This window comes from Somniosus microcephalus, chromosome 9, assembly GCF_052327205.1.
Source record: "Somniosus microcephalus isolate GS21.2 chromosome 9, FLI_Smic_1.0, whole genome shotgun sequence".
Classification (NCBI taxonomy): Eukaryota; Metazoa; Chordata; class Chondrichthyes; order Squaliformes; family Somniosidae; genus Somniosus; species Somniosus microcephalus.
Window position 1 is genome coordinate 220,228,570 of NC_140995.1, and position 26,831 is coordinate 220,255,400.

A 26,831-nucleotide genomic window follows, 5' to 3' on the forward strand; every position below is an offset into this window, starting at 1 on the left:
AGTCCGTAAGGGTGACCCCGAGCTTCCGGTCACCTGTCATTTCAGTTCACCACCCCATTCCCACTCGGACCTCACCGCCTGCGGCCTCTTGTATTGTTTCATGGAAGCTCAGCGTAAACTCGAGGAACAGCACCTCATCTTCCGATCAGGCACTTTACAGCCTTCCGGACTCAATATCGAGTTCAACAATTTCAGATCATAACCTCGGCCCCTATTATATTTTTATATTTTTTATCCACACTTTTGGTTTGTGCCTTTTCCTTTTTTCTCTCTCCCACATGGCAGCTGTCTCTCACTCTGTCGGCGCTTTTCACACTTCATCTAGAGCCATTGTCTGTTTCTTTACCTGTCCTATTACCATCTCGTCTCACCTTGAATATCTCTTAATGTCTCTTCTTTCATCCCCTCCCCCGTTTCCCAGCCCCCAAACTGCCTTTTAATCTTTTCATTTCCTGCCTTTTTTTCTCAGTTCTGTCGAAGGGTTTCGACCTGAAACGTTGGCTCCGTTTCTCTCTCCACGGACGTTGCCTGGCCTGCTGAGTTTTTCCAGCGTTTTCTGTTGTTATTATAGAGCAAATGACCTGTTCCTGTGCTGTTGATTGTATGTAAACTGTGTCAGTAGGGCAAGGGGGTATAGATTCAAACTGGGCCAATACCTTTGGACTGATAGCGGGAGGTCCTCATTTGCACAGTGATCAATGCATGAAATTGGATCAGGTAGGGTAGTGTACGCAATGGAATCAGTTAATGGTGTGATGCAGTGAACATAGAAACAGTATCTACTTCAGTCCTGAAAATTTCAATTGTACCCCAGCTTCCACAGCCTTTTGGGGAGATAGTTCCAGATTTCCACCGCCCTTTGTGCAAAAGCGTGTTTCCTGAGTTCACTCCTGAACAGCCTAGCTCTCATTTTAAGATTGTGCTCCCTTGTTCCAGAGGAAGTCGTTTCTCCGTATCTACCTTATCGTGATGCGACTGCATGCGGCGGGTGGGCCCGGGGAGGGGGGGGGCGATCGCAGACTGAGCTGTCCCGTGCATCAGGGTGTTTGTGCCACATTGATGTTTCGTGCTGTGTGCGAATAAACTCTCTCTCGAAGCCGGCTCACTGGAATTAGCGGGCGAGATGAGGAGGCCTTCAATCCAGTGGCAAATCATAGAATCATACAGCACAGAAGGAGGCCATTCGGCCCATCGTGCCTGTGCCGGCTCTTTGAAAGAGCTCTCCAATTAGTCCCACTCCCCTGCTCTCTCCCCATAGCCCTGCAAATTGTTACTTTTCAAGTATTTATCCAATTCCATTTTGACAGCTGCTATTGAATCTGCTTCCACCACCCATTCAGGGAGAGCATGCCAAATTATCATAAAATCACTGTGTTTATTCTTTTTTAAATTCTCATCTCCCCCTTGCCAATTTTCTTAAATCTGTGTCCTCTGATTACTGACCTTCTTTCCAGTAGAAAAAGTTTCTCCCTATTTTTCTCCATCAAGACCCCTTATAAACACCTGTTAAATCTCCCCTTAACCTTCTCTGCTCGAAGGAGAGAGCCACAGTGAGTCTCTGCTACCATTGGCTGTGTGGAGGTGGGGCTGTTCAACACTTGCCTGCGCTGTATCCCACCAAGCGGCAGTCGATGGTACTCTCGTGCGGTAAAGACGCCTGGAGGCAGTCTGTGAGATTGGCGTCTTTAGATAGGGTGGCCAGCTCTGGTTAGATGTATTCCCAGAGGTTTTATTACATGACCTCCCACCTCCCACTACCCCACCCCCTCAAACAGCCTTTAATCCCCAGCTCCAATATTTTTACAATTAATCAACAAAAGTGTTCAAAGAAAATGGAAAACACACACAACATTTTTTAGTAGCGCTATAATATTTTTTCCCTCCCAGGTTTCCCGCAGCAGTGTCCAGGAGATTCATTTCTAAATCCTGGAGACTCCAGGAGCATTGACAATCCTTTTCTTTAGGCGTGATCAAGTTTATTTTTAATTACAACGCTCCCGTAAAAATTCATCCTTTAACCAGCATCGGTTAAAAAAACAAACTCGAAGAACTGGTTGTTCATCTCGCTGTTCCCTGTGGGATGTTGCTGTATGCAAAATGGCTGCTGCATCTGCCTACACAACAGTCAGTCAGTGTATTCAAAGTAACTCACTGTAGACATTTGTGGGAGATGTGATAAGCCGCTGTATATCTATCTGTCTGGCTGTTGTCATACCTTACATTGCTAATGTACAGCTTAAAGTCAAGGAATTACGTGCTTAAAATAGGACCTCATTAAAGTATAATGTGCTACGTGGTGTTTATATATGGAAAGGTCAGAGGAGAAGTGAACAAGAAAATAAGAGGGGCAAAGAGACTAGAATGGCAGCCAACCTAAAAGGTAATCCTTCTACAGGCATATAAATAGCAAAAGGGTAGTAAGAGGAGGGGTGGGGCCGACTAGGCCCATGCATGGAGGCAGAGGGTATGGCTGAGGTACTAAATGAGTACTTTGCATCTGTCTTCACCAAGGAAGAGGGTGCTGCCATAGATATAGTGAAAGTGGAGGTAGTGGAGACACTTGATAGGATAAAAATTGATAAAGATGAGTTATTAGAAAGGCTGGCTGTACTTAAAGTCGATAAATCACCAGGAGCGGATGGGATGCATCCTAGGAGGCTGAGAGAATTGAGGACGGAATTCGCGGAGGTACTGGCCATAACATTCCAATCCTCCATAGATACGGGGTTGGTGCCAGAGGACTGGAGAATTGCAAATGTTACACCATTGCTCAAAAAAGGGTGTAAAGATAAACCCAGCAATTACAGGCCAGTCAGTTTAACCTTGGTAGTGGGGAAGCTTTTAGAAACAGTAATCAGGGACAAAATTAACAGTCACTTGGATAGGTGTGAATTAATTAAGGAAAGCCAGCATGGATTTGTTGAAGGCAAATCATGTTTAACCAACTTGATTGAGTTTTTTGATGAGGTAATGTAGAGGGTTGATGAGGGTAATACAGTTGACGTAATGTACATGGATTTTAAAAAGGCGTTCGACAAAGTGCCACATAATAGGCTTGCCAGCAAAGTTGAAGCCCATGGAATAAAAGGGACAGTGGCAGCATGGATACGAAATTGGCTAAGTGACAGGAAACAGAGAGTAGTGGTGAACGGTTGTTTTTTGGACTGGAGGAAGGTATACAGTGGTGTTCCCCAGGGGTCGGTTCTAGGACCACTGCTTTTTTTGATATATATTAATGACTTGGACATGGGTGTACAGGGCACAATTTCAAAATTTGCAGATGACACAAAACTTGGAAGTATAGTGAACAGCAAAGAGGAGAGTGATAGACTTCAGGAAGACATAGACAGGCTGGTGAAATGGGCGGACATGTGACAGATGAAATTTAACGAAGAAAAGTGCAAAATGATACATTTTGGTTGAAAAAATGAGGAGAGGACATATAAACTAAATGGTACAATCCTAAAGCAGAGAGACCTGGGGGTATGTGTACACAAATCGTTGAAGGTGGCAGGGCAGGTTGAGAAAGCAGTTAAAAAGGCTTACAGGATCCTGGGCTTCATAAATAGAGGCATAGAGTACAAAAGTATGGAAATTATGATGAACCTGTATAAAACACTGGTTCGGCCTCAACTGGAGTAGTGTGTCCAATTCTGGGCACCGTACTTTAGGAAGGATGTGAAGGCCTTAGAGAGGGTGCAGATATATGATTTACGAGAATGATTCAAGGGATATGGGGAGAAGGCAGGGACAGGGTACTGAATTTGGATGATCAGCCAAGATCTCATTAAATGGCGGAGCGGGCTCGAGGGGCCGAATGGCCTACTCCTGCTCCTATCTTCTATGTTTCTATGATTCCAAGAATGTGGGACTTCAGTTATATTGATAGACTGGAGAAGCTGGGGTTGTTCTCCTTGGGGCAGAGAAGATTGAGAGGAGATTTGATCGAGGTGTTCAAAATCATGAGGGGTCTGGACAGAGTAGATAGAGAGAAACTGTTTCCATTGGCAGAAGGGTCGAGAACCAGAGGACACCGATTTAAGGTGATTGGCAAAAGAACCAAAGGTGATGTAAGAAAAAACTTTTTTACACAGCGAGTGGTTAAGATCTGGAATGCGCTGCCTGAAAGGGTGGTGGAAGCAGCCTCAATCTTATCTTTCAAAAGGGAGTTGGATAAGAATCTGAAGGGAAAAAAATTGCAGGGCTACGGGGAAAGGGCAGGGGAGTGGGACTAGCTGAGAGTTGGCATGGGCTCGATGGGCCGAATGGCCTTTTTCGTGCTGTAACCATTCTATGATTCTATGATTCTAAGGTAAATCCAGGATCTTACTTATAAGCCGAGTTAAAATTAGTGAAAGGTAAATTTAAACTGGGCGTCAGGACAACGTTCGTTACTCGAAGAGCGATTTAAATGTTTAAAATAAGCTGCTGGGATCTGTCAGTAGGGTTAAAAAATCTCATTAGGATTGTTGAAGCGTTCCAAACTGCTTCACACAGTGAATTTTTGAAATACAGTGACTGTTGTTATGTAGATCCGTTCTGTGCCAGCAACACCCCACGCACTCAGCACCTCCCAAACCCGGGACCTCCATCACCCAGAAGGACAAGGGCAGCAGGCGCATGGGAACACCACCACCTCCAGGTTCCCCTCCGAGTCACACACCATCCCGACTTGGAAATATATCGCCGATCCTTCACCGTTGCTGGGTCAAAATTCAGAAACTCCCGAACTAACAGCGCTGTGGGAGCACCTTCACCACACGGACTGCAGCGGTTCAAGAAGGCGGCTCAACACCACCTTCTCAAGGGCAATTAGGGATGGGCAATAAATGCTGGCCTTGCCCACATCCCGAGAATTAATTTTTTTAAAACTGCAAGGAGTTGAATGACCAGGAGGAATTATGTCAGTTCAGCATGCCCAGGAGGAATGATGCCGGTTCAGTGACTCAGTCTGTGTGTGAGGTGTGTATAGGTGGAGCAGCAAGTATCCCCGGTGACAGCTTGAGGGAATCGCACACATGCAGGATGTGGTTTAAAAGTTTTGGACCTGGTCCACAAGAAGGCCCAAGTTAGTTCAGGGCGAAAATGTGGGAGAGCAGCGCACCTAGGTCGATCTCCTGACCCGGGGAAAAGACAGTCTGTTTGGCCACATTATTAATGGGGAGGAGATTCATTAGCATGGCTCTGCTAATCTGTAGTAGGTAAAAGATGTCTTTTTATGCTTTTTAATAACATTTCTTCAGTAAATGAATTTTGCATGAGTGTGGGTGCTTGGATTATGATAAATCAGTCTGGATGGGGCGGAGCACTGGAGACGATGGGCTGGCCTTGGGCTGGCACCGCTTGCTTGCCCGTAGGGTTGCCAACTCTCCAGGATTGCCCTGGAGTCTCCGGGAATGAAAGATTCATCTCCTGGACCCTGCTGCAAGAAACCTGGGAGAAAAATCATCAGGATTTTTTTTAAGAACAAGTGTTTTTCTTTCATTTTCTTTGAACACTTTCATTTATTAGTTAATAAAAAACATTGGAGAGGGACAAAAAGACTGTTTGGCTGGTAGTCAAGAATCATTCAAGCGGGTAATGAAGAGTCTGGTTGGCTTCCAATTGCCGGGGGAAGGTGGTAAACTGTAAGGGTGGATGGACTTTTTAAGCGATTGATGGTGGAAGCGTGAGGGGGTACGAGGGGGTCACGTGACAAAACCTCCAGAAATGCACCCAATCAGTTGGCAACCCTACACGCCCCCTTCTTGTTCACTCGATGGCGCCATTCCTACCGCTCCATGCCTCCGATCTCCTGTTCGCTCGACCTGCTCCTTTTTTCCCTTTTCAGTAACGTGCCCCGTCTTCCGACTTGTCTCCGTAGATATCCTACTCGCCGAGTGATGAGGACGACAGCGACGACTCGGAAGGGGAGAATCGGGAACTGGCGCTGATCGATCAAGGTAGGGAGCGAAGGGCTGGCCATCCTCCGCCGTTCACCGTGCTCAGTTAAACTGGAATTAATTGTGCAGGGGCGCATCTAAATCTACAATACGTTTAGCGTCAGCTAAATGGCTTAAAACCTATAAGCGGATTTGAAAATGGGCGTGATATGGGGGATCTGTTCGTGCATTCGATGACCCTTTAACCTTTGACCCTAGGCCACCCTTTGACCCCAGACCCACTCGGCCACATTGGGGCAAAATGCTTTTTTAAGGATCTTTTGACTTACAGGTCCTCCAATCCCACGTTTCTATTGTTAGAAAATAGACAACAACACTTCTATGGGCACTGGTGGGCCCTCTGGCAGCTAACTCAAGTGGCAATTACTAATGTGTGAGGGTAGGCAGTCCGCGTCGCGCTATTCGATCACAGAGTGTGTCACAGCAACCTAATGCTGGCCTTCATCACACTTGCACGCCTTCTATTTGGACTCATCTTCCGATTAGGCACTTTACAGCCTTCCGGACTCAATATCGAGTTCAACAATTTCAGATCATAACCTCGGCCCCTATTACATTTTTACATATATTTTTTATCCACACCTTTGTTTTTGGCCCTTCCCCCTTTTTTTCTCTCCCACATGGCAGCTGTCTCTCATTCTGCCAGCGCATTTCACACCTAATCTAGAGCCGTCTTTTGTCTCTCCACTAGTCCTATCACCATCTCGTCTGGTTTTGAATACCTCAATGTCTCCACTTCTCTTTTGTTCTCTCATCCCCATTTCCCAGCCCCCAAACTGGCCTTTTAATCTGTTTCATTTCCTGTGCTTTTTCAGTCCTGACGAAGGGTTTCGACCTGAAACGTTGACTCGATTTCTCTCTCCGCGGATGTTTCCTGCCCTGCTGAGTTTTTCCAGCATTTTCTGTTGTTATTTCTATTTGGACTCATTGGTCACTGAGCGGGAACCATGGATGATTTTTTCCTCCCTCCCTCTCCGTCCCCTCCCCCTCCCTCTCCGTCCCCTCCCCCTCCCTCGGCTAATATTCAATCCCCCGGCCAATGACCCACTTGAGATCACACGGAGTTTGTGCTTTTACTTCTAAACTTTAAAGTTGCCCCCCCCTCCCCCCCAACCCCCCATCACCAGCATACCTGCAAACCGCAAGAGAAACACACCTCACCTGGCATTGAGGTTGCCGTTGGTCACCGTAACCAGGTAACCACTTAGTAAGTTTTAGTAACCTAGGGAACATTACTTAACAGGAGGAAACGTATTCACTGAAATGTAACCTAATGCCCGACATTGTGAATGGGATCTCATCAGAGAATTCTTCACGCCCTATATACTCGGCACTGTATATTGGTACCTCAGTGTCGCCCTCATTGACCACCCTCAGATATTTTACCCGCCTCCCCCTCAGGTTATGATCGCTGTATATAATTTAGCAGTAGGCCTGTTTCCACTAGCACCTGGCAATAACTGTTTTCAAATTGCCCCCCCCCCCTCAAGTGTCTATTGGAATCAGCCCAGCTGACATTTGAGTGTGTGGCAGGGCGGGGTGGAGGGGTGGGTCCTCCAATTCTGGCCCCTGATCTCCTTTGCTCTGCCATTGGCGGCCGTGCCTTCAGCTGCCGAGACCCTAAGCTCTGGAATTCCCTCCCTGAAACCCCTTCTCCTCTCTCCTCCTTTAGGATGCTCCTTCTGCCTCACTACTTCCCTCTCTAGCTGTGGGGTGATTGCCTCCTGTAACGTGCACCCCCTCAGGAACCCTTCCTCCTCCTGTGTACAGCAGAAGATCTCCAGATGGTTCTCCGGCTCAGTAACTTTGAACCCGAGCGAGTCCAGCTCGGGGCACTTTGGACAGCCGTGGCTGTCTTGGGACACTCGGTTTCCGGAAAGTCCCGCCTCGGGCAGTTTCCACACCACACTCGTTGCTGCCGTCCTGCTGCGATAAACGGACACAAAAGACCAAGAAACCCGAATAACTGAAAGAAGTTTCGAGCCGGCTACACTTCAGTGCTGAGCTCCATTCAGACCAAACTCTGTATTCACTCAGTTGCTTTCTTCCTTCAGTTCAGGCCAGACTCCTTGTCAGCCAAACAGGACCACTCAACAGTTAACTAGTCAAGATTTATAATTTAATATTTACCCTCTTACTAGGTTTGTATTCCCTTGAGTATAGAAGATTAAGGGTTGATCTAATTGAGTGTTTAAGAAGACTAAAGGAGAAAAGGTAGATAGAGAGGGACTATTTCTCCTGGTGGGGCAGTCCAGAACAAGTGGGTATAACCTTAAAATTAGAGCTAGTCTGTACAGGAGTGATGTCAGGAAGCACTTCTGCACACAAAGGGTTTTGGAAATCTGCAACTCTCTCCCCCAGAAAGCTGTTGAGGCGAGAGGTCAATTGGAAATTTCAAAACTGAGGTTGATAGATTTTTGTTGGGCAAGGTTATTAAGGGATATGGAACCAATGTGGGTAAATGGAGTTAAGATACAGATCAGCCGTGATCTAATTGAATGGCGGAACAGACTTGAGAGGCTGAATGGCCCACTCCTGTTCCTATGTTCCTACTCCAGTTCAGGCCAAACTTGCTGCAGTTACTCACTTGCCTTCTCACTCCACTGGCTCCTTGCAACTCTGTTGTGGTAGATATATACAGCTTATAGCTGTTTTACAGTGTACGTATACAGTACAGCTCTGGCCTCTTGTGTATCCCCGATTTCCTTTGCTCCACCATTGGTGACTGAGCATTCAGCTGCCTGGGCCCTTAGCTCTGGAATTCCCTCCCTAAACCTCTCCGCCTCTCTACCTCTCTCTCCTCCTTTAAGATGCTCCTTAATACCTACCTCTTTGACCAAGATTTTGGTCACCTGCCCTAATTTCTCCTTATGTGGCTTAGTGCCAAACTTTGTTTGATAATTATCCTTGGGACGTTTTACTACATTAAAGGCGCTATATCAATACAAGTTATTGTTGTTATCCTGGTAGAATCATAGAATGGTTAAAGCACAGAAGGAGACCATTTGGCCCGTCGAGCCCGTGCCGGCTTTCTGCAAGGGCACTTCAGCTAGTCCCACCCCCCCTGCCCTTTCCCCGTAGCCCTGCAAATTTATTTCCTTCAGGTACTTATCCAATTCCCTTTTGAAAGCCACGATTGAATCTGCCTCCACCACCCTTTCAGGCAGTGCATTCCAGATCCTAACCACTCGCTGCGTAAGAAAGTTTTCCTCATGTCGCCTTTGGTTCTTCTGCCAATCACCTTAAATCTGTGCCCTCTGGTTCTCGACCCTTCCACCAATGGGAGCAGTTTATCTCTATTTACTTTGTCTGGATTCCTCATGATTTTGAACACCTCTATCAAATCTCCTCTCAATCTTCTCTGCTCAAAGATGAACAACCCCAGCTTCTCCATCTATCCACATAACTGAAGTCCCTCATCCCCGGAACCATTCTTGTAAATCTTTTCTGTACCCTCTCTAAAGCCTTCACATCCTTCCTAAAGTGCGGTGCCCAGAATTGGACACAATACTCTAGTTGAGGCCGAACCAGTGTTTTATAAAGGTTCATCATAATTTCCTTGCTTTTGTACTCTATGCCTCTATTTATGAAGCCCAGGATCTTGTATGCTTTTTAACCGCTTTCTCAACCTGCCCTGCCACCTTCAACGATTTGTGCACATATACCCCCAGATCTCTCTGTTTATGCACCCCCTTTATTATTGTACCCTTTAGTTTATATTGCCTCTCCTCGTTCATCCTACCAAAATGTAACACTTCGCACTTTTCTGCGTTAAATTTCATCTGCCACGTGTCCACCCATTTCACCAGCCTGTCTATGTCTTCTTGAAGTCTATTACTGTTCACTATACTTCCAAGTTTTATGTTATCTGCAAATTTTGAAATTGTGCCCTGTACACCCAAGTCCAAGTCATTAATGGCCCAGAAATTCGGGTCGGGGGCTTCCCGCGGGTGTAAGCCCCCGACCTGCACTTACCTAGTGCGCCGGCTGTTGAGCTGTGGGCCCGCGTGAGATTCCGATCCTGGGCCTGCTCCAACTGCCGACGCGCAGTTAGTTCGATGCATCCCCTGGGATCACGTGGGCCATGGAGAGCCAATCGGAGCAGGGAATGCCCATTTATAAGTTTGTCAAAACTTATAAATACTACGGGCCCCAAAACATCACTAAATCTTCAAATAAATTTTTTTTTAAATCACATTTTTTAAATAAACTATAAATGACATGAAATAACTATTTTAAACAATAATTTAAATTTTTGAAAAAAATAATTTTATTTTCTAACAGGGCTAAAAATAAACTTACCTTGCTTTAAAGTATTTAAAAATAATAAACCTGTGGAAAAAATGTTTTAATTTTAATTAATTCACCACTTACCTTGTAAAAAGCAGGCCTTACGCCTGCTTTTTATATGTGTAACTTCTGGAGACTTACCTTCTCGGGAAAACCTGCAAAAAAAATGTAAGTTCGATGCGCACACGCAGCCTCTCCTGCGCACGCGTTTGAACTCTGAACCCCTTCGTTCGGTAGAACGGAAGTGCCGGTTTCTCGTGCATGCGCAGTGCATGCAGGAAACCGGCACTTCCATTGGGCCTACGGGTGAGTAACCTGTGCATACTCACCCGTGGAGACCCGAAGTTCTGGGCCATTAATGTACATCCAGTAAAACAGTGGTCCTAGTACCGACCCCTGGGGGACACCACTCTATACCTTCTTCCAGTCTGAAAAACAACCGTTCACCACTACTCTCTGTTTCCTGTCACTTAGCCAATTTCATATCCATGCTGCCACTGTCCCTTTTATTCCATGGGCTTCAACTTTCCTGGCAAGCCTATTATGTGGCACTTTGTCAAACGCCTTTTGGAAGTCCATGTACACCACGTCAACCGCATTGCCTTCATCAACCCTCTCTGTTACCTCATCAAAGAACTCGATCAAGTTAGATAAACATGATCTGCCTTTAACAAATCCGTGCTGGCTTTTCTTCATTAATCCACACTTGTCCAAGTGACTGTTAACTTTGTCTTTGATTATTGTTTCCAAAAGCTTCCCCACTATCGAGGCTAAACTGACTGGCCTGTAGTTGCTGGGTTTATCTTTACACCCGTTTCTGAACAAAGGTATAACATTTGCAATTCTCCAGTCCTCTGGCACCAGCCCCATATCTAAGGAGGATTGGAAGACTATGGCCAGTACCTCTGCGATTTATTCCTTCACTTCCCTCAGCATCCGAGGATGCATCCCATCTGGTCCTGGTGACTTATCTACTTTAAGTACAGACAGCCTTTCTAGTGCCTCCTCTTTATCAATTTTGATCTCATCCAGTATCTCCACTACCTCCTCTTTCACTATGACTTTGGCAGCATCTTCTTCCTTGGTAAAGACAGATACAAATACTCATTTAGTACCTCAGCCATGCCCTCTGCCTCCATGTGTAGGTCTCCTCTTTGGTCCCTAATCAGCCCCACCCCTCCTCTTACTACCCGTTTATTATTTATATATGTCTATAGAAGATTTTGAATTCCCTTTTATGTTAGCTGTCAATCTATTCTCATACTCTCTCTTTCCCCCTCTTATTTTCCTTTTCACTTCTCCTCTGACCTTTGTATATATATATAATTAGTTTATCTAGTAAAGTTAGAGAGAATAAAACTCTAATACTCACCCAACTATAAGGCGCTTGATGAACACAAGCGCTTTAAAGTACCAAATATGAGTAACTTGTGATCTTTTACACTGTGCACTACATGTGTACAAATGCCAATCCTGTGACCTACATGAGCTGTCGAGCTCTGGATGTTATTTTTTAATCGAGAAACCTTGGTGAAGGTGCCAAGTCCATTGTGCAAAGTGTTGCCAAGGTTGGAATGAGTAGGAGAGACAGCCAGGAAAATCAAGGTGTAGTGTTTAGATGATGCCAAACTCGGGGTTTGAAGGATGCAGGATTGTTGGGGGGAGAGTGAGGGAAGTCGGGAGCTCTATCGTGTTGCGAAAGAACGGGTTGAAGTCGGAGTCACTGCGATGAGTTTGGATTTTCAATGAGTGAATTTTCAGCTATAATTCAGTAGTTACTGTAAATGTACTAAATAGAAAGGTCCCATTAGACTCCTGAAAATGTTTGGTAGGACTCTTGTAAATGATGTGACCAAGTTCTTTCTCAAGCTGTGGTAAACATTTACTGCAGACTGTTAAGTGTACGATTTATGCAGCAACCTCACTTCGTATCCGAGTCACGGCACCACATTGCTTTAGCCGGCACAGGCCTCTACTCATTGGAATTCAGAAGAATGAGAGGCGATCTTATCGAAACATATAAGATTGTGAGGGGGCTTGATCGGGTGGATGCGGGGAGGATGTTTCCACTGATGGGTGAGACTAGAACTAGGGGGCATAATCTTAGAATAAGGGGCTGCCGTTTCAAAACTGAGATGAGGAGAAACTTCTTCACTCAGAGGGTGGTGAATCTGTGGAATTTGCTACCTCAGAGAGCTGTGGAAGCTGCGACATTAAATAAATTAAAAACGGAGATAGACAGTTTCCTAGCTGATAAGGGAATTAGGGGTTACGGGGAGCGGGCAGGGAAGTGGACGTGAGTCTAGGTTCGGATCAGCCATGATCCTATTGAATGGCGGAGCAGGCCCGAGGTGCCGTATGGCCTACTCCTGCTCCTACTTCTTATGTTCTTATGTTCTTATATGAGCTGAATGGCGTCCTTCTGAGCTGTATCATTCTGTGATTGATTTTTAAAAAAAGATAGGGGTGCTAGTTGATGTAAAACGATAAGCTGTAGAAAATAAAATGGAACCTTGTTTTTCTAAACTTATCACAGAAAGTCAAAGGAATTGCCATTTGTCACCATTGGCTCCAAGCCATCTACAAAACCAGGAGAACCTCTGCCAAGTACGGACAATATTTGACCCCCTGGACTGCGATAGCTCCGAGGAGGAGCTGGAACGCATCAACAGAGAATTTGGAGGGGAGAAGCGCAAGTGGTCTCAGGTGAACAGACTCAGTTGCTATAGCGACAGCACATCCTCTAGTGACGAAGAGGTCAAAGACTTGTGCGGCATGTCCTTCAAGCCCGTACAACAGGCCGAACAGAAGTACGGCCGCAGCAGCAGCCCCGTGCCATTCAGTGCCTCCCCTCCCAAGAGACTCCATCCCTTGGTTCGGAGACCCTCAGGACAGATTATACTGGCGAGTGTCGGCACCTCCGTTGACCAGGCCACCCCGTGCAAAAGGCACAGGCAGGGCCAGGGCGATGACTTCAGCAGACCAAGCCTGGACTTGGAAAAAATGCAACAGGTTGGTGCAAAGTTGACCGTGAACCTAACTTAAATGGGTATTGCTTCCACAGTTTAAAAAAAAATCATAATACAGTCCCTGAGGACAGGGAGACCTGATGTAATCCAGCTCCTGTTACATGAGGGCCTGATCTTCTGAGGATCTGCATTACAAGTAGGCCCAATGTGAAACAACTCCTAAGCTCCAGCTCCTTGGGGTGTTATATAGCTCTTGAGGCTCAATAGGCCCAATGTTAAAGAGCTGCTCGGGTTAGGGACTCAGTTTAGTCCAGCTCCTCAGGACAGGATTGCCCAATGTATACAGCTCCTCGGGACAGCTGGACCTAATTTAATACAGATTCCAAAGGCAGGTAAAAGAAAGAAAGACTTGCATTTATAAAGCGTCTTTCACAACCTCAAGATGCCCCAAAACACTTTACAGCCAATGAATTACTTAAGAAGTGCAGTCGCTGTTGAAATGTAGGAAACGCGGCCGCCAATTTGCGCACAGCAAGGTCCCGCAAACAGCAATGTGATAATGACCAGATAATCTGTTTTAGTGATTGATGGGCCTTCAATAACCACAAAACTAGAAGTTATAGACTTAAACAAGTTGGCTTTTAATCACTAAGATCAGAGCTAACATCTCAACACGCCGACTGGTTCACAGGAATGAGTCATACAGATCCTGGGATCTTTATGTAAGAGAAGTCAGGGGCGGAGCCAAGAGCCAAGACCTGGAACCTCCCAGGTTGGTCGGGAAAGAGGAAGTGAAACTATACACAGTGGGGGAGGGTAATATACATGAGTGCAAAACGAATACAGGATCAAGACAAACAGATTTCATTACATTCACCCCTTCTATAGATTTAGTCCATCGGGGTGATGTTTCTTAAAAGTTGGTATAAGTGAGTCTGTCAGGAGGTTTTGCAGTTCTCAGTGATTGGCGCAAAGTCGGTTGGAGTGGATTCTGGTTCCTCCGCTGTCCGGGCCTCCGCAGTGTCTTCCAGGTTATCTGCAGTGACCTCCAGGTTAAAGTTGGGTATTGATACCTCTGGGCGTCCTGTCTCTTTGTAGTGTAGGTCTTCATCGGGTAGTCTCCCATTGTTCTCTCCGCTCCCCGAGGGAGCGAGGTCTTTTATGGAAACAGTGTCCTCTCGCCCGTCAGAGTATTCGATATTGGCGTACTGAGGGTTTGCATGGAGGAGCTGTACCTTTTCCACAAGGGGGTCCGTTTTATGGCCTCTCATGTGCTTCCGCAATAGTACTGTCCCCGGAGACGTCAGCCACGCGGGTAGAGATATGCCCGAGATGGATTTCCGGGGGAAAACGAACATCTTTTCGTGAGGGGTAGCGTTAGTGGCAGTACATAACAGAGACCTTATGGAGTGGAGCACGTCTGGGAGGACTTCCTGCCAGCGGGAGGTCGGAAGGCCTTTTGACTTTAAGGCTAACGTGACAGCCTTCCAAACAGTAGCATTCTCCCTTTCCACTTGCCATTACCCCGGGGGTTATAGCTAGTGGTTCTGCTAGTGGCTATCCCCTTCGAGAGGAAGAACTGGCGCAGCTCGTCACTCATGAATGACGTCCCCCTATCGCTGTGTATGTAGTTCGGCATGCCAAACATGCAGAATAGATTACAGAGACACTTGATGACCGTGGCACTGGTCATGTCTGGGCAGGGAATGGCGAAGGGGAAGCGGGAATATTCATCAATGATATTGAGGAAGTATACGTTACGGTCGGCAGAGGAAAGGGGTCCCTTGAAGTCCAGACTTAGGCGCTCGAATGGCCGTGTGGCTTTGATAAGGTGTGCACGGTCAGGCCTGTAGAAACGAGGCTTGCATTCTGCACCGATGCGGCAGGCTCTGGTCATTGCCCTGACCTCCTCGATGGAGTGGGGCAGATTGCGGGACTTTATAAAATGGTATAGTCGGGTGACCCCTGGGTGACAGAGGTCGTTGTGGAGACCCTGTAATTTGTCCGTATGAATGCTGGCACACATTCCCCGCGATAGGGCGTCTGGGGGTTCATTAAGGGCTCCCGGCCTGTACATAATATCATAGTCGAACGTGGATAGTTTGATCCTCCACCTGAGTATTTTGTCATTCTTGATTTTTCCCCTTTGTTTGTTATTAAACATGAAAGCCACCGACCGCTGGTCGGTGAGCAGGGTGAAACGTTTGCCGGCTAGGTAGTGTCTCCAGTGCCGCACTGCCTCCACTATAGCCTGTGCCTCCTTCTCGACAGAAGAGTGCCTGATTTCAGGTCCCTGAAGGGTTCGGGAGAAGAAGGCCACAGGTCTCCCAGCCTGATTGAGGGTCGCAGCTAAGGCAAAGTCTGACGCATCGCTTTCAACTTGAAAGGGAATGCATTCATCCACTGCACACACTGCAGCCCTTTCAATGTCCTGTTTAACACTGGTGAAAGCCTCCCGAGCTTCAGCTGATAGTGGGAAGGACGTCGATTTAATGAGGGGTCGGGCCTTATCAGAGTAATTGGGCACCCATTGGGCATAATACGAAAAAAATCCCAGGCACCTTTTTAAAGCTTTGGGATTGTGTGGCAGGGGCAGTTCCTTTAGGGGGCGTAATCGGTCAGGGTCCGGTCCAATTACCCCATCTTCCACCACACAGCTGAGGATACAGAGACGGGTTGTGTTGAAGACACATTTGTCTTCGTTGTAGGTTAGATTCAGCTTTAGGGCAGTTTTAAAAAATCTCGCAAGATTTAGATCGTGGTCTTGCTGGTTGTGCCCGCAGATAGTGACATTGTCCAGATAGGGGTAGGTAGCTTGTAGTTTATTCTCGTCAACCATGCGGTCCATCTCACGTTGGAAGACCGAGACCCCATTTGTTACTCCGAAGGGCACTCTGAGAAAATGGTAGAGGCACCCGTTCGCCTCGAAGGCGGTGTATGGGCGGTCCTCCGTTCTAATGGGGAGCTGGTGATACGCGGATTTGAGGTCGATAGTCGAGAAGACTCGGTATTGCGCAATCTGGTTGACCATTTCTGATATGCGGGGTAAAGGGTAGGCGTCCAGCTGGGTATAAATATTAACAGTCTGGCTGTAGTCAATTACCATCCGTTTCTTTTCGCTATTTTTAACTATGACTACTTGGGCACGCCACGGGCTGGTACTGCATTCAATAATGCCTTCCCGCAGGAGTCTGTCCACTTCCGCCTTGATAAAGTGTCTGTCTTCCAGACTGTACCGTCTACTTTTGGTCGCTATGGGCCTACAGTTCGGAGCGAGATTAGCGAATAAAGAGGGCGGGCTGATTTTTAAGGTTGATAGGCCACAGACTGTGAGTGGCGGCTGGGACCCGCCATATGCTAGCGTGACACTTTCGTGGTGGCACTGGAAGTCCAGGCCCAAGATTACATTAACACAGAGTTCTGGCATCACGAGGAGTTTAAAATCCTTGTAGTCCGTGCCTTTTACAGTCAGTGTTACCACACAGTAGCCCAAAATGTCCGAAGTGTGGGGCTTAGCAGCCATAGCAATTCTGCTCCGTGTAGGGGTTACCGTTAATGAGTGCCGCCGTACCAGGCTAGGGTGGATAAAACTCTCGGTACTCCCACAGTCAATTAAACATTTTGTTAAATTCCCGTTTACCTGTATGTCCATCATGGATTTGGTCAACGGGTGTGGCCTGGATTGATCCACCGTGATCGAAGCCACTGTTGGGCCCTGGGCGGCCGTTGAGTCGGGAAAAGATGGCGGATCCCAAGATGGCGGCCCGCACAGCACGCACGAGGCGGTGACGGAGTTGGAAATCGGATTCCCCCTGCAGACTTTGCTAAAATGCCCCTTTTTCTTACATTTGAAGCATGTAGCATCCTTCGCTGGGCATCGTTGTCTGGGGTGCTTGGCCTGGCCGCAGAAGTAGCATTTCGGGCCTCGAGACATTGTCGCTGTAGTAGGACTCCTGGGTGAACTTCTGTGTGGGGACTCCGGCGGCGTAGAGCTGGTCTGAGACCTGGATGGGGAAGATGGCTGATTCCAAGATGGCGGCCCCCTCGGCGTGCACGAGGCGGTGAGGGCCGCATGGCCGGAAGAATAAGAGTCAGAGTTTTTCTGGGCCACGTCCAGCGATCGCGCAGTGGCCACTGCCTTTTTTAAGTCCAGGACCTCCTTCTCCAGCAGTCTCTGCCGGATATAATTCGATTTGAGGCCCGTGATGAAGGAATCGCGGACCAATTCGTCAGAGTACGCGTTGGCCGTCACGGCCTTGCAGTTACAGTCCCGGACCAGGTTCTTTAGGCCCTGTAAGAAATCATCCATTGATTCCTCTGGTCGCTGCCTGCGTGTAGCCAGCAGATGTCTGGCGTACACTCGTTTACCGGCCTCTGGTATTGGGCCTTCAGGATAGTGATGGCCTCCGTGTAAGAGGTGGCGTCCCGGATGAACGAATAAATCCGATGACTTACGCGAGTAGTCAGTAGACTCAGTTTATCTACCTCGCTAGCGGATGAGGCCCCCGCGAAGAGTTTGAAGCATTTGAGCCAGTGTCCAAATTGATTTGATGCCTCAGCAGAATGTGGATCCAAGTCCAGACGCTCTGGTTTTAGGAGTCGATCCATCCTAGTATTCTTTAGTGATTAAAATTGATGGGCCTTCAATAATCACAAAACTAGAAGTTATAGACTTAAACAAGTTGGCTTTTAATCACTAAGATCAGAGCTAACATCTCAACACGCCGACTGGTTCACAGGAATGAGTCATACAGATCCTGGGATCTTTATGTAAGAGAAGTCAGGGGCGGAGCCAAGAGCCAAGACCTGGAACCTCCCAGGTTAGTCGGGAAAGAGGAAGTGAAACTATACACAGTGGGGGAGGGTAATATACATGAGTGCAAAACGAATACAGGATCAAGACAAACAGATTTCATTACAGTGATTTTGGTTGAGGGATTAATATTGGCCAGGACACCAGGGAGAACTCCCCTGCTCTTCTTCAAAATAGTGCTGTGGGATCTTTTACGTCCACTGGAGAGGGCAGACAGGGCCTCGGTTTAACGTCGCGTCCAAAAGACGGCACCTCCGACAGTGCAGCACTCCCTCAGCACTGCACTGGAGTGCAATACTGCTTGTGAGGATTGGTAGGTCTGACAGTAGGAGGGTGAAAGGGAGATCCATGGTGAGGCTGCAGATGAGGAATCTCCTCAATAATGGCAGAGTCTGCTCGTAACCACTGGAAACCATAGCGACAGCGACTATGATAAAGAAGCAGACCTTAACGAGAAGTTTTTTAAAACTCGAATCAGTGAAAGGTCAGATTCCAGAGCAGACTCCTGTCCCTCACTGCTTGTATCTGCTAACCTGGTGGGGAAGTGAGGGGTCTGGAGACTCCTCGGTGTTAAACTCAGGCTTTCTTTAACAAGACCCGGGAGGGCGGGGATTAGGATGGCTCCAACAGAGAGCCCTTTTAAGCTTGGAGTCCCTTGGTGCACAACAGCACATATTCACTTCAGCAAAGCCTGTGAACTGTCTGCCAACAGCGCAGAGATGCCAGAAAGGTCTCATTAGACTCCTGAAAATATTTGGTAGGACCCTTGAGAATTATGTGGTCAAGTTCGTTCTCAAGCTCTGATAAACATGTGACTGCCAGCAGCTCTTTCTACTGCAGACTGTTGAGTGTACAATCTATTGATTTAAAAAAAATAGAAGTGCGCAAATATATGTTTTAGCCACTTGTCTCCCAGAAACATCCCAACGTGTCAGGTAGACAGATCTTGGCTTAACGTCTCATTTGAAGGGTGACATTTTTCCCTCTGTACTGCACTGGCATGTTCTGGTCCTGGACTGGAGCTTTAAAAGTGGAAGGGCATTGATAATTATTATGTCCGTGTGTAATTGAGACACGGACTGCAGGAGTTGGTTATAACAGGTCTTTACTGAGTGGAGACAAACTGGAACTAACTATGCAAAGTTACTACACAGGCTTATATACAGGGGTGGTCACTACTGGTACTGCAGTATACAGGGGCTGCAGAATATAGTTCCTTCTGCAAAGTACATACACTACAATAATCTGCTTTAAAAAGCATTTGGGATCTTTAGGTTTTATAAACGGGGTGTCGAGTACAAAAGCAATGATGTCATCTTGTCTTTTATTCAGCTGTTGTTAAAATATTGGGCTGGATTTTCATTCAGAAGTCGGGAAGGAGGCGGGACTACAACTTTCGGGTTTTAGTCCCGCCTCCATCGAGATGCGGCCAGTCCACGTGATTTTCCCTTGATTGACCTTGTTGAGCCTGCCCAGCGGGCTCAGCAGGCCAATTAAGGGCCACCCGGCAATAGGTGACGTCACAGACTGAAATTTCATCTATCAAGACGTGTTGACAGATGAAATATCAGTGTTTCACAGCTGTTTGAAGCTGTCAAACACTGACAGTCTTACTTCTAACCTGAGTCCTTCTACGCAGACTCAGTTAGAAATCACGCCGGCACTGAAAGCTGAAGGCTGTCACTTTTGACAGCTTGCGGCCATTCTGCTTTCTGTGCCGGCTGAATGATGGACTCCCGAAGCCTAGAGGAAGGAAGGCTGCTAAGGTAAGTACAGGTCATTTAAACTTCTTTACACACTTTAGACACACCAAACACACTTACCTTTGCACTCATGCACCCATTACTCACCTGAACACCGACATCTCGACCCCTCCAGGTCCTTCAACCCGACGGCCCTAACCTGGCGTGGTTTGGAGCCGTCGGGAATCCCACACGACACCCTTCAAAATAGGGATTAGGCTAAAAACTGCCTGTTAACTACCTGTTAACAGGCAGTTAATTGGCACTAATCCCTTCCCGCCTCGGGTCGGCAGGTCTCAGTGCGGGGCGGGTACCCGCCTCCTTTGAAACTTACGCGGAGGCAGGTTTTGGGTGGGATGGTGTCGGGACCCCCGAATTCGGGATTTTTGCCCCCCGCACGCCTAAAAGCCTGCCTCACGGCACACTGAAAATCGACCCCATTGTGTCCAGTTTTGGGTGCCTTATTTTGGAAAGGATGTCCAGGTGCAGGTGAAGTTCACTATATTGAATCCCAGGGCTCTTTTATTGGAGTGTGGGGTGACGGGGGGGTGGAGGTTAAGAGGAAATCTGATAGATGTATTCAAATCTCTGAAGGGTTTTGATCAGATAACTAGGGAAGAACTATTACCACTGGTTAATGAGTCCAGAAGGGCTTTGATAGAGTAAATAAGGAGAAACTGTTCCCATTGACAGGAGGGTCAGTAACCAGAGGACACAGATTTAAGATAATTGGCAAAAGAACCAGAGGGGAGATGAGGAAAACATTGTTTACACAGCGAGTTGTTGCGATCTGGATTGCACTGCCTGAAAGGGTGGTGGAAGCAGATTCAATAGTAACTTTCAAAATGGAATTGGATAAATACTTGAAGAGGAAACATTTGCAAGGCTATGGGGAAAAAGTGGGGGAGTGCGACTAATTGGAGAGCACTTTCAAAAAGCCGGCACAGGCACAATGGCCTCCTTCTGTGCTGTAAGATTCTATCTGGAGCACTGTGTACGATTCTGGGCACCGTACCTTAGACAGGATGTATTGGCCTTGGAAGGAGAGCAGCACAGATTCACCAGAATGTTACCAGAACTCCAAGGATTAGATTATGGGGAGAGATTACATAAACTAGGCTTGTATTGCCAAGAGGTGATTTGATTCAAGTTTTTAGAATTTTGAAAGAAATTTATAGGGTAGATAGAAAGAAACTTCGTCTGGTGAGGGAGTCTAGGACAACCTTCAAATCAGAGCCAGGTCAGTCAGGAGAAAAGTTAGGAAACAACTCTGCACGCAAAGGGTGGTGGAAGTGCGGAACTCTCCCACAGAAATGTAAGAAGTCACACAACACCTTTATTTGAAATCACAAGCTTTCGGAGCACTGCTCCTTCTTCAGGTGAAGTGGAGAAATGCATAAAGACACAGCTTATATAGTCAGAGAATCATGTCAGATGTTTACAGGTAACCTTTCCAACTGCCATTTATCACACCTCGGCAGAGAGATAATCACAGCAGTCAAAGGTGTGAATGGTGTCCAAACAGGTCAGTCAGGGAAACATTACATCAAAGAACAATGAGGTGGGGTCACAAGGGGTCAAATATTGCAGATGCTGGGGTCTGTATGAAAAACAAAAAAACAGACAAAAAACATTTTTTTTGGCTGGAAATCACAGCAGGTCCGGCCGCATCTGTGTAGAGAGAACAAGCCAATGTCGACTCGAGTCTGGATGACCCTGCATCAGGTGGAGTTACATGTAGCGTGACATGAACCCAAGATCTCGGTTGAGGCCGTCCTCATGGGTGCGGAACTTGGCTATCAGTTTCTGCTCGACGATTTTGCGTTGTCGTGTGTCTCGAAGGCCACCTTGGAGAATGCTTACCCGAAGATCGGAGGCTGAATGTCCTTGACTGCTGAAGTGTTCCCCGACTGGGAGGGAACACTCCTGCCTGGTGATTGTTGCGCGGTCTCCTCCACTCCCACAGAAAGCAGTAGATGCTAGCTCAATTCATAATTTTAAATCTGAGATCGATAGATTTTTGCTGGACAAGGGTATAAAATGATAAGGAGCCAAGGCAGGTGCATGGAGTTAAGATACAGATCAGTCATAATTTCTTTGAATGGTAGAACAGGCTTGAGGGGCTAAATGGCCTATTCCGGCACGGACTTGATGGGCCGAATGGATTCCTTCTGTGCTGTTATGACTCTACGGGGTAGAAATTCGGTATCGCCCCGTTTGGGGCGCAATTATCGGCCGGGCGCAAAATTTAGCGCCTGGTGCTAATTATCACCTCCGACTGCAAACTTGGTTTCTATCGCCCCTGGAGGTGATTGAGGCGCTAAATCAGGCGCTACACACCTCTCTTAAGGTGCTACCTCAGAGCGCTGGCAAAGCTCATGTGATGTCAGTCAGCAATGGAACACAGACACACTGGCGTCGGCCAGTTCTTAAAGGGGAGGATCGACCTTGCTCTCCATCCACACCCTGCTCATTGCAGCCTTGAACCTCGGCCTGGAGAGACCTGTACATCAAATCTGTTGGAAAGAACAATGGAGAGGCCCAGGGAAAGAGCTCAGAGCGCAGCCCCCATAGTCTCTTCTAAATTGATGCAAGGAAGGTCAAATCAAAATGAACCTACAAAGTGCTGCTCAGTACCCAAATCTCCTCAACACAGCGTTGAATATCTCCAGAAGCCACTCTCTCTCAGAATACGTGGTGCAAAAATGTCACCGACAAAAAAAGGCAGGAAGCGGTCGCCTTTAAATAGCGCTCCCCCAGTCCCTTCCCGACTGCAAAACGCTCCCCTCGACCTGTCGTTGCTAGCGGCAGGCGGTAAGGCAGGGGGCGCCACTCAATGTCCGGGGCGCTACCGGGGCATTGCACGCTCGACTGACGTCACGATCTGCGGGCGCAGGAGATCGTGGTGGTAGTGTTTAGTGCCGCTGCAAAATGTCTGCTCAATTTCGCGAGCGGCGCAAGCATCGCTGCGTCCAGGCGCTAGTTGCTTTGCGCCCCATTAGAGCTCTTAAGGCGCTAACGGGAGGCGCAAACCAACCAAATTTTTCCCCCTATGACTCCTGTTCCTATGTTCATGATCTCCGGATGTCCCAAAGAACTTTACAGCAAATGAAGTACATTTTGAAATGTAGTCACTGTTTTAATGTAGGAAAATCTCTTTTTCCCCTGTTGAAACACTGGAAAACCACCTCACCTTCTTTTAAAAATCAAATGTCCCTTCAGTCGCACCACTCCTTCCCATTTCCTGCTTGCTGTCATTCTTTTCCCCTCGTAAAGCACTCTGAGATGCTGCACGAGGAATGTAGTCTCGATGTGAGTGGTTGTTCGGAACCCGCGACTGTAAAACTTGCACTGACGTCTAGAAAAAAGCAACAGAACAAGTGTGAAAAGGGGAGAGATGGGGAGGAATGTAAGTTAATGCCGCGCTTACTCTGTATTGAATAATGTATCACGCTGACTGCGATATAACTGGGAGTGACCTCGCCAAACTGGTGGCCCGTGGGATGTTGCGGGAATGGTTCCACCTGGAATCGGAGGGGTCACGCACTGCTCCCACTTCACAGTGTGGGCTCCTTTTGAACTCGTTTTTTGAACATTTTAGCATTGACAAAGAGCTGACTGTTCTGTCAGCTTTTAATGAAGATTAAAACTGCAGCAGGCACTTGAATGCTGCTGAGTGGAACCACCGCGCATGCATGGCGATCTGTCCAACCTCTGTTCATGGGCCCGGAGCTGGGAATCCTGTCCGTTCACTGGATCCGTGAACCCTGTCCATCCTCTGTTCACTGGATCTGGGAATCCTGTCCGTCCTCTGTTCACTGGATCGGGGAACCCTGTCCGTCCTCTGTTCACTGGATCCATGAACCCTGTCCATCCTCTGTTCACTGGATCGGGGAACCCTGTCCGTCCTCTGTTCACTGGATCCGTGAACCCTGTCCGTCCTCTGTTCACTGGATCGGGGAACCCTGTCTGTCCTCTGTCCACTGGATCCGTGAACCCTGTCCGTCCTCTGTTCACTGGATCAGTGAACCCTGTCCATCCTCTGTTCACTGGATCAGTGAACCTTGTCCATCCTCTGTTCACTGGATCAGTGAACCCTGTCCATCCTCTGTTCACTGGATTTGGGAACCCTGTCCGTCCTCTGTTCACTGGATTGGGGAACCCTGTCCATCCTCTGTTCACTGGATTGGGGAACCCTGTCCGTCCTCTGTTCACTGGATCCGTGAACCCTGTCCGTCCTCTATTCACTGGATTGGGGAACCCTGTCCATGCTCTGTTCACTGGATCCGTGAACCCTGTCCATTCTCTGTTCACTGGATCAGGGAATCTTGTCCGTCTGTACACTGGATCGGGGAACCCTGTCCATCCTCTGTTCACTGGATCCGTGAACCCTGTCCGTCCTCTATTCACTGGATCAGGGAATCTTGTCCGTCCTCTGTTCACTGGATCTGTGAACCCTGTCCGTCCTCTGTTCACTGGATCGGGGAATCCTGTCCGTCCTCTGTTCACTGGATCTGTGAACCTTGTCCGTCCTCTATTCACTGGATCGGGGAATCCTGTCCGTTCTCTGTTCACTGGATCGGGGAACCCTGTCCATCCTCTGTTCGTTGGATTTGGGAACCCTGTCCATCCTCTGTTCACTGGATCGGGGAACCCTGTCCATCCTCTGTTCACTGGATTTGGGAACCCTGTCCATCCTCTGTTCACTGGATCGGGGAACCCTGTCCATCCTCTGTTCACTGGATCCGTGAACCCTGTCCGTTCTCTGTTCACTGGATCGGGGAATCCTTTTTATGCAGAATATATAGTGGTGTAGATGGCAATCTTTTGGAATCTGACCTTAATCAAAATAGTTTCCTTATGTGGGGCTGATCTAAGGAAGAGCGTTCACTCCGAGTGCCCTTCCCCTTCCAATTTACCCTCCGATTACACCAGACAGGTCTCGCATAAATGAATGGGGAGAAATTGGCTTTTACCCACTTAATACAAGTACACACTTGAGTGCAGTAGCCTGAATTACAGTAATTGGAGAGTGAAGAACTTTGTGAACATTTATCTTTATATCAAGATGACCCGCGTGGAACCTTGGGGTGGGGGAGGGGGTTACATTAGGAAATATTCCTCTTTCATTTCCATGATTTACTTTTGCAACAGGATTTATAACAGTGTGTGATATACTGGGGGTTGGCTGTCACAGTGGGTATAAAAAGGACTGGGTGTTGGAATGGATGTGTAGGGGACAGGGTGTCAGTCAGTAAAATGGAAATGAAAAACTAGCATCAGTAATGGTGACCATGAAACTACCAGATTATTGTACAAACCCATCTGGTTCACTAATGTCCTTTAGGGAAGGAAATCTGCTGTCCTTACCTGGTCTGGCCTATATGTGACTCCAGACCCACAGCAATGTGGTTGACTCTTAACTGCCCTCTGCGGTTCAAGAAGGCGGCACACCACCACCTTCTCAAGGGCAATTAGAGATGGGCAATAAATGCTGGCCTTGCCAGCGACGCCCACATCCCATGAATGAATTTTTTTTTAAGTACTTTTTGGAGCGTAGTCACTGTTGTAATGTAGGAAATGCAGCAGCCAATTTGTGCACTGCAAGCTCCCACAAATAGCAATGTGATAATGACCAGATAATCTGTTTTTTAGTGATGTTGATTGAGGGATAAATATTGGCCGGGTCACTGGGGATAACTCCCCTGTTCTTCAAAATAGTGTCATGTGATCTTTCACGTCCACCTGAGAGGGCAGACAGGGCCTCAGTTTAATGGCTCATCCGAAAGACTGCACCGCCAACAGTGCAGCACTTCCTCAGCACTGCACTGGAGTGTCAGCCTAGATTTTTGTGCTCAAGTCTCTGGAGTGGGACTATGAACCCACAATCTTCTGACCCAGAGGCACGAGTGCTACCAGCTAAGCCACGGCTGACACTAATTTAATTTAGGTTCTCCATGGAAGTGACTGTAACTCTGTTTTTTGTTTGTTTATGAGTCTAATTTTGATTCTTTGTGAGTGTACACGTGCATGAGAATGATATTGAGTGTGCTTTTAAAAAAAAAAAAAATTTGTTTATGGGATGTGGGCGTCGCTGGCAAGGCCAGCATTTATTGCCCATCCCTAATTGCCCTTGAGAAGGTGGTGGTGAGCTGCCTTCTTGAACCGCTGCAGTCCATGTGGTGAAGGTACTCCCACAGTGCTGTTAGGGAGAGAGTTGCAGGATTTTGACCCAGCGACGATGAAGGATTGGTGTTGAATGTCCTCTGTTCACTGGATCCTTGAATGTCAAGGGGAAGTGGTTAGACTTTCGCTTGTTAGAGATAGTCAGTGCCTGGCACTTCTGTGGCGCGAATGTTACCTGCCACTTATCAGCCCAAGCCTGAATGTCGTCCAGGTCTTGTTGCATGCGGGCATGGACTGCTTCATTATCTGAGGAGTTGTGAATGGCGCTGAACACTGTGCAGTCATCAGCGAACATCCCCATTTCTGACCTTATGTTGGAGGGAAGGTCATTGATGAAGCAGCTGAAGATGGTTGGGCCTAGGACACTGCCCTGAGGAACTCCTGCCGTGATGTCCTGGGGCTGTGATGATTGACCTCCAACCACCACCACAACTATCTTCCTTTGTGTTAGGTGTGACTCCAGCCAGTGGAGCGTTTCCGCCCCCCCCTCGATTCCCAGTGACTTGAGTTTTACTAGGGCTCCTTGATGCCAGACTCGGTCAAATGCTGCCTTGATGTCAAGGGCAGTCACTCTCACCTCACCTCTGGAATTCAGCTCCTTTGTCCATGTTTGGACCAAGGCTGGAGCCGAGTGGTCTTGGCAGAACCCAAATTGGGCATCAGTGAGCAGGTATTTGGTGAGTAAGTGCCGCTTGATAGCACTGTCGGTGACACCTTCTATCACTTTGCTGATGATTGAGAGTAGACTGATGGGGCGGTAATTGGCCGGGTTGGATTTGTCCTGCTTTTTGTGGACAGGACATATCTGGACAGTTTTTCACATTGTCGGTAAGATGCCAGTGTTGCAGCTGTACTGGAACAGCTTGGCTAGAGGCGCAGCTAGTTCTGG

At 47.5% G+C, this 26,831-nt stretch overlaps 1 protein-coding gene across 6 annotated transcripts in view; it reads left to right on the plus strand.

Moving 5' to 3' along the window:
• Positions 1 to 26,831, plus strand: part of LOC147113078 (uncharacterized) — a 157,873-nt gene that overhangs the window by 18,938 nt on the left and 112,104 nt on the right. For all 6 annotated transcript variants that reach the window (XM_085997924.1, XM_085997925.1, XM_085997927.1 and 3 more), the window contains exons 2-3: positions 5,864 to 5,942; positions 12,769 to 13,244. In XM_085997924.1, coding sequence (XP_085854050.1) covers positions 5,864 to 5,942; positions 12,769 to 13,244 — 555 coding nt within the window. The remainder of the gene's footprint in view (positions 1 to 5,863; positions 5,943 to 12,768; positions 13,245 to 26,831) is intronic.